At 41.4% G+C, this 8,096-nt stretch overlaps 1 protein-coding gene across 1 annotated transcript; it reads right to left on the bottom strand.

Annotated features, from left to right (window-relative positions):
* Positions 1 to 500: 500 nt before the first annotated feature.
* LOC120692300 (acyl transferase 1-like) lies at positions 501 to 3,626 on the bottom strand. Its single transcript, XM_039975568.1, has 2 exons — positions 3,130 to 3,626; positions 501 to 1,756 (listed from the first exon to the last, which is right to left on the bottom strand). Exons 1-2 carry the CDS (start codon positions 3,571 to 3,573, stop codon positions 788 to 790), a joined length of 1,413 nt encoding a protein of 470 aa, XP_039831502.1. The 5' UTR covers positions 3,574 to 3,626; the 3' UTR covers positions 501 to 787.
* Between the last annotated feature and the right edge of the window lie 4,470 nt (positions 3,627 to 8,096).

Genomic DNA, 8,096 nt, shown 5'->3' with positions numbered 1-8,096 from the left:
ATTGCAACACTTAGCCATGGTCAGAATGACTAAAACAGTCAAGCCAACAAGCAGTAGCAATATATTACCTTTGGAAGCTTCTAGAGGGAACCCTGTATATAATAAAATACTTCTCATGATGTTTGCTCAGCCATACAGCCAACCCCTTTCCTGAACCTGTCCATCGCCGACCTTGGCGCAATAGGATTGACCCACTTTTTCTAAGATCTACTAGAGGACAATGGTGTGAGGAAGCGATGGAAACATCTTTTCTTAAGCTCTCACGATTTTCATGGCCTTGCATTGACCAACTTGAATGACATCTTGTTTAGCTTGCTTTGCTTGGAGAGATCTAAACGCACCTAGATAAAGCCGGCTCTAGGACAGGTTTGCCTAGTTAGTCCATACAACCTTGATCAAGGACTAATTTAGAATTTTTGGCCCTCCCTTCACGCCAATGCATAACAACATAGTTACATGCCTTGAAAATTAACTACTTTTTACACGAGAAGCTTCTCTATATCACTTTGCACAACACAACCGTACCCAGATTTTTCTCTTCGCACAAATTAGCCAACAAAAAAATGCAACTGTTTCTCCTCACAAAATCCAAAGAATATAAAATCCCACTATTATGTCCACAAAAATTTCAAATATCTTGTAAAAAAATCTAGCTGTTTCCTGTCGTTGCAAAAAATTGAATTAGTAAAAAATCAAACTGTTTCATTACAGCACTCAACCATCTCAGAATGACTAAAACAATGAAACAAACAAGCAGGAGTACACATGTATATACCTTTGCCAGCATCTACAGGGCACTCTGTATCATTAAATGCTTCTCATGCTGTTTGTTCAGCCACAGAGCCAACTCCTTCCTGAACCTCTCCATCGCCGGCCTTGGCAATAGCATTGACACCACCGTTGCATCCTCACCATCCTGGTTCTTGCACATCATATGATCGCTTCCCAGCTTGGAAGTAAGGTCTCCGGCCACCGGTATGCCACCTCCCACAAACTGAGCCCACCCAAGTTCCAATCCATTCCCCGCCGCAATCCATTTCGTATCACAAACCTCATAGGTTCTGGCCGGGTCAGCACAGAGGCCTCTGTGTCGCAGGGACGCAATCGTCTCCACCATCGATTCCATGCACTCCTTGGTCACGCTGAGCTTGGTTCTGCGCACAAGCTCAACCGTGTCGACGAGTGGCTGCCTGCAGAGCTCATCGACAGTTAGTTCCGCTATGGGGGAGAAGTGTGCATTGCCGTAGTAACCCCATGGGATGAGGGTGTGGCGATTCCACCTCCCACGAGCATTCATAGTGATCATAAGGCGCACCGGCTGACCGGACTTGTATCCCAGAGCTATTGTGCGGCACCGCCACATGACAGCAGTTAGCAGCTCAAAGGTTGTTGCAGGATGGGCGAGGTGATGTCCCCGTACATGGCTCTCTAGAGTTTTCATCTCTGTTGGCCCAAAGACAAAGTAGTCTGTTACCATTTCTTCGAGCGGAGTTGACAGCATCACGTCGTCTGACTCGGATTCATAGTCCAAGCTGTTCAGTAATGGTTGGTAGGAGGGGCTCGGGTGTGTGATGGAGGCTGGGCTATGTTTCGTACTTAGAATCTCCCTTTGCCAAACGGGGAGAATGCTTGGGGCTTCTGCACCACACGCCAATTCAGCTACCGTCATCATGAGTTGAATTATACCGAAACCATCAGCAATGCTATGACACATGTGGAATCCAGCAACGAATCCGCCACATTTCAGTCGGGTCAACTGTAACAAAGCAAGAAGATGCAATGTCATTCCAAGTAGAAAGCAAAGCCATATAGCAAGAGAAGCAAAAAAAAAATCAAATTCGGATGCCCTGAAACTGTATGGATTTCAATTCGTACACAGTTGTCAAGTTTAGGTTGCAGATGACCTCTTCATGATAAAGATATATAAATTTGAAGTTTTGAAGATACATTAACTGGATGCTTTCTACTTTTATTTCTAATAACTAGAAATGCGGCACTGAAACTCTCAATTTTCCATGTTTAGATTAGTGTCTGAATGACCCTAGACACAAGTATACTTCGTGCACCTTTCGGACGAGTTCAACCATGACTTTCTTGTCAGGCACGCTGTCGTACTTTATCCTTACCGAATATTATTAAAATCTAGTATGATGGTTCCGTGTTTCTGAATTTCCAGAAGTTATTTGCCGGTTTATTACATTTGCCTCCAGTTTGGTCTACATACTTATATACTCCCTCTGTCTTGAAATGTAAGCCATTTTGGTTTGTCCTAAGTCAAATTTGACCAAGTTTATAAAAAATGTAATAACAATTTGAATGTCAAATGAGAATATTTGATCCATTATGAAATATACTTTCTTAATTTACTTATTTGATGTGTTAGATGTTAGTATTCTTTTCTATAAATTTGGTCAAACTTAGACTACTTTAACTCAGGACAAAGTAAAATGTCTTATATTTCAGGGAAGGAGTAGTAATAACACATTATATTACACTGCAACAAACATGAACTTATGTGGAGGCAATTTTAATTTTTTTAGAATAATAAGTAGCCCCTCGTTAAGTTCATCTCATAAAACAGGTCGCCACGACATGTGCTAGCATCAGCGTATTCCCACTACGGTCAATATAATCTCTGAAGAAAATGAATACTTCCCAAAACTTGCACATCCTTGGGAATATGGATGGCAACATCAGCCCCTCCATACGTCAACCAATTCAGGAACTGACCTATTCCTAAATACCTCAAGACTACTTTTTTTGGTTCTTGTAACATTATTTATATATATGTGCAATTTTTATTTGCACGCATTGAACTGAACCTCTTTGACTTCTCCAATGCAAGGGGTAAATTTTTGGGCGCAGCATTATTCTTTTTCCGAAATTTGAGAAGAAAAGGTACTGGAAAACTTCCCTAAAAATGTATGCATATCCACGATATTTATGGATGCGCAATTATCATTATATTATTTCTTTTCCCATAAATAAATGTAATTACTAGAATCCTACGTACTCTCTCTCTCTCTCAAACGAAAGAAAAAGAGAGAGAAGGAATCTCTCTCTCTCTCTCTCTCAAACGAAAGAAAAAGAGAGAGAAGGAAAGGGAACGAAGTTAGATAGAAACGACACCTGCATGAGGAGCAATGGTCGGCCAATGATGTCTCTCGTGTCACCAGCATCGCACTGCAGCTCCTCGACGCAGGGGTACGGCGGCAGCAGCGGCTCCCCGAAGTCCTCCAGCCGCACGTCCGCGTCGGCCTCCACGAACGCCACCCCCTCCGCCGTGCAGTCCACTACGAGCTTCCCCCCGGCTTCCTCCCGGAGCCGCCCGGCGACGGGGTAGTAGTACACCAGCGCCTCCGCGAGCGCCGCCCTGACAGCCTGCGCGGGGTTGTCCGGCCCGTCGACGGCGCCGTTCTGGTCGGTGCAGCGGCGGAAGAAGCCGATGACCGTCTCGTAGTAGCGCAGCGCGTGCTGGTCGTCGATGTCGGATAGGGCCTTGGTCTCCCTCGGCGTCGGCCGTGCCGGCGGGACGAGCTCCGGCTCCCTCCGGCGAGCCTTGAACGACACCATTGCTGCGTGCGTGTCTTGGCAGCTAGCTGGCGAAAAGATCGCGTGTTCGTGATGTGCTTTTGGAAGCTGTGATGGCAAGCTAGAGTTCGGTGATCCGGGCGTATTATATATGAGACCGTTGGATACCGCAAAAAAATATATGAAATGGCTGGCTGGCCCTGGCAGGCTGGGCATCTTTTTTGCGCAAACATACACAGGGAAATTTAAGCGAATAATATATAACCCAACTCTCGAAACAGCTAGCTCTTCTCTTCTCCGAGCCATCCTGGATTTTCAGTTAGGCTCTCAAAAAATGTACAGCAACTATTTGGAGGATAATTCAAACCCTAGATGTATTTCGCTTTATAGGATTTGAACCTACGACATCGGGTTACATGCGTGGTGCTGATGGTAGGAGCATGTGGGAACAACAAGACGTTTGTATGTAAATGATAAGATCGATTTTCACTTACCCGGTTGGTAATATAATCTTGCAAGCTACTACTACTATTGCATGCATTGCCAAGTTCATAATGTTGGGTATGTAACTCATGGGTGATGGGTGTACTAGATAGCAGAGACACCCTACATAACACGGCAGGCCAGCTGGTAGCCCAAGCAGGAGGCTATTGCTAGTATGAAATTTCGCGCCAGCAAGTTGTCTAAGGCTTATGTGTGTAAGTGCGAACAAATGGACCTGTGGCAGCGCTACCACTTGCTTGGTAATTTAGGAATTATTTTATTAATTAGTTTACACCGTGAACGACCGGCCTCATTCAATCAAAGGAAAGATGAAGGCACCCCGGCCTCCTCTGTCAATCTAAGAGGTAGACTATTTTCGTAGGGAGAAATCATCCTCAAAAACAGGTAGAAGCTGACATTTCATTTCTCTATCAATATATTGTTAATTTGCATAATATTGACATCATATCATCTTTAAAGTACTTTTAATATATAACTTTATGGATTCAACTTCTGCACTGTTAGCACATACATATTTTGTTTTGACTAATTTGGTGACCGAAATCTGCTAGGCTTGACGACCTTAGTTTCCGAATAAAAAACACCATTTACATTGATTAATGGGGTATAGCGTAAAAATGATTTTTTTTCCATTTTATATAGGACCCAAATAAGCTACTACATTCAACTATGAATAGTGAATCCTCTATATTTTTTGCTTAAAATAAAATCGAATTCCATCTCCATTTACAGCATGGTAGTAGATCAATGGAATAATGGAAAACATCGCATTGACCAGAATCATCCCATGTGACCATTTGCTTTGCATACATTCCTGAAGTTAGAATGCCGGCTGTGTACATCCGATCCAGTCCACGCCACAAGCAATTCAGTCTCCTTATTGTACAACCAAGTATCATGTGAGACAATAATTGAAAGGCAAGCTCAACCTGAATCGTCGAAGAGGCATGCATGCTGTATAGCCTCCATGATTATCCCCTTCTAGGTATTCTGTTACGAAGTCAACCAATGACTAGCTGGATGCATATGAGCCGGCTATATAGTTTTGCACTAGATGGCGCCATCCCATGTTACGACCGAATATAACAGGCTAGCACAGCAAGCTAGACAGAAAATTTGGAATTTCATTCTACAATAAACATTCCAAAGTTGACTCTTATTTGTAGATTGTTTAGGGAAATTAAAAGTTCAATTTCTACCCTTGAACTACCAAAAAAGTCGATTTGAATCTTTTTATTCAAAAATATTAGGCATAACTTCAGGAAAATAAATACTAGAAACACGAAAAAATATATCCAAATAACTGAAAGTTAGAGTACTTTTTTAAAAAAAATATTGGCACTAATTTTTTCATATTTAAAATGGAATACTTTTGAATTTTTAGTTTAAAGTTGATTTTTTTTATTTTTGTAAAATGAGAAACCACCTTTGAAACAACTCAAGGGGCCAAATTTGCTCTGTATCAATGGTTGGATGGTTCTTGTTATTCGGTTTTGTAGTTCTAGCCTAGAAATCAGACTTTTGTGATAATTCAAAAGTGTAAACTATATATACTCCACCATCTGATAATGCGATTTTATGCACATTTCGGTTGGAAGAGATCACATATTCGTAGGGTGCATATGACATTGAGGAAAATGAATTTCTCAATAACACTATGCAAGCTGGCCATGTTAATTGGTAACCTCAACCATGTTCACGCACTTTGTAGTATGTATTCTTGATGTTGGGTATGCAATTGGCCGGGTACTTATTGCATGCTCTATAGATAGGTCCAACCCCAGGTAAAGCCGCATAGTAGCTCGTGCTGGCAGCTAGCAGGAACGCTCCAACAGCTTGATTAGTATTTAATCTTACACTTGATAAGCTAGTTTTATATAATTACAAGTTGTAGTATGATAAAGTATATATCATGCATGATAGCAGCTTTGCATAATCATCTAGGCACTGGTTCTCCCCAAGAAACAATTGGGCGCATCAGAGTAGTAACTGATATATATGCATAACATTGTTTTTTTTTGCGGGTTATATCAATAACATTGTTCTTATGTCTAGACCCAAAAGTGATGAAGTTTCTTTCTATTCTAAAATTATTTTTTTAGAATAATACATAGAAGGAAAATTAATGATTTGTAACCATCCTAATTCATTCAAGTTCCATTAATTTTTTAATGATAGCAGGATGATATCTTGCAATGTTAATAATGCGGTGCTATAGCTATTTCAATTGTCAAGTCAACTGATGGGTATATCTTTGACCAGATATATACTTAGTGCATTAGATAAAGCCAGCCCAGGTAATGCCTTGGACTAATAGGCTGGCAGCGAGCTAGTATGCATGCATTTTCAGAACAAGCAGTATAATGGCATTTATATAGGCGCAATTATAGAAAATTATATGCATATAGCAATGTACTAGTTGGAACTTATATTATCTTGGCCTTCGGATCATTCGAAAGGCCACCCGTTGGCCTCACTCGGTCGAGGTGAGGAAAGAAAAGAATGCTCATCGTCATGACGGAATTAGCGCTCTCTGTCCAAAAAAAAACAAGTTATACTAGAAATTTTATGACAAATTAATAAGAAGTTAAAATGATCATGTTTACCTCTATTTATTACCCATATTTAATATTAATTGATTCTTACATGCACATCTACTTTCTAAATAGAGTACATGTTTTCAAGCATAAATTTTGAATCTTAGAATGTCTTTTTTTTTTGGACGGAGGGAGCAGAAGGACCCAAGAAGAGGGGTGATAAACCCGAGTGGTTTCTTGAGCCAGCCTCCAAGCTTGCGATCCGGATTCAAGCCCGGCGCTGGCAATGCAACAGGAGGCCCCTTAGCTAGCCTCCTACATTAAAAAAAAAGAAGACTGAAGAAGATTATCACCTAACAACTGTCTTCAGTTGTCTAAATGCTCCCCCTCAGTACAACATCTAAACCAAACCAATCAACGAGCTTGTCAGATTGAGAGGATGTCTTGCAATTGGCTGAAAAGTACACCTGTTTTATCTTAAAATGATGTCTAGCCATGCAACGACAAGCAGACTACGGAATTGGTTCTTTTCCTGTGCATTCTCAGCTTCTACAATGGGCCTTTTAAATACGCGTGGTGATCTTCTAAACACGCCTGGTCTTCCATTACAGATGAAGAAAAAAAGGAATAATGATTATATATATGAGCTGCCTGCTTGCTGACGCACTTCTGATTAACACACAAGTGCTAGAACGTGCGGATTGTAGTTGATCTTCACCAGCAAGATCCCCACACAGAACGGTCCGACCGGTCCTACCAACCGGTTGAATACAGGGATGTCATGAGACCTAAAACCTCAAGTTCGGGAGAGATCCCGTCGGAGCTTGAGGAGTTGGCAGGCCACCCAAAATACTCTTGAATGCCATAGAGACGAGCAAAGAACAAAAAAAGAGTTGGAAAAGATAGGGTTTAAGGAAAAAGTAAATAGTAGATTGAATAATTCGATTGTGGTTAGAAAACCCTTACTCGGTTGTAGCATTTATATTTATAGGCTGGGAAGGTCGCAACCCTTCCAAATCGGGTTACAAAAAAACTCTTAATTATAGATCTTGTCCAACTCGGATTACACAGGCCTAGATCGATCTTACTAGTCGGCCCAATCAATCAGACCGGTCGGCCTCAGTATATATCAATTTTGGCTGTCAACATATGCCCCCTGCCTTTTTAGTGAGCTTGGCAAGCCAAAAAGCAAGTACCAAAAACTAGCCTAAAACCATGAATTATATAGAATGCACAAGGCTTAAAAATAATGTTAAGGGCGATACACATATGGGTCGTCTCCATCTTCAAGCGTCTTGCCACTCATGGGGTAGTACTTCTTCAAATATCTCCCATTAAGGGCCTTGGGTAGACGTTCTTCTTATAGCGTCTCCACCGTATATGAATTTCCGGAGATGACTTTGATGATCTCGTACGGACCCTCCTAACTAGGCGACCACTTGCCAAACTTGTTATTCTTTGTCCCAAGATGTAGAATTGTCTTCCAAACCAGCTCACCAACATGAAGAGATTTACTTCTTACCT

Source organism: Panicum virgatum, chromosome 9N (assembly GCF_016808335.1).
Source record: "Panicum virgatum strain AP13 chromosome 9N, P.virgatum_v5, whole genome shotgun sequence".
Classification (NCBI taxonomy): Eukaryota; Viridiplantae; Streptophyta; class Magnoliopsida; order Poales; family Poaceae; genus Panicum; species Panicum virgatum.
The sequence above is the reverse complement of the archived record's forward strand: the minus strand, read 5'-3'. Positions and strand labels throughout refer to the sequence as shown.

Bases quoted from the DNA above. Each gene is read 5' to 3' on its own strand.
- LOC120692300 (XM_039975568.1), bottom strand. From the start codon at position 3,573: ATGGTGTCGTTCAAGGCTCGCCGGAGGGAGCCGGAGCTCGTCCCGCCG. The intron at 1,757-3,129 runs GTGTCGTTTCTA...GCTTTGTTACAG, and splicing joins GACCATTGCTCCTCATGCAG to TTGACCCGACTGAAATGTGG.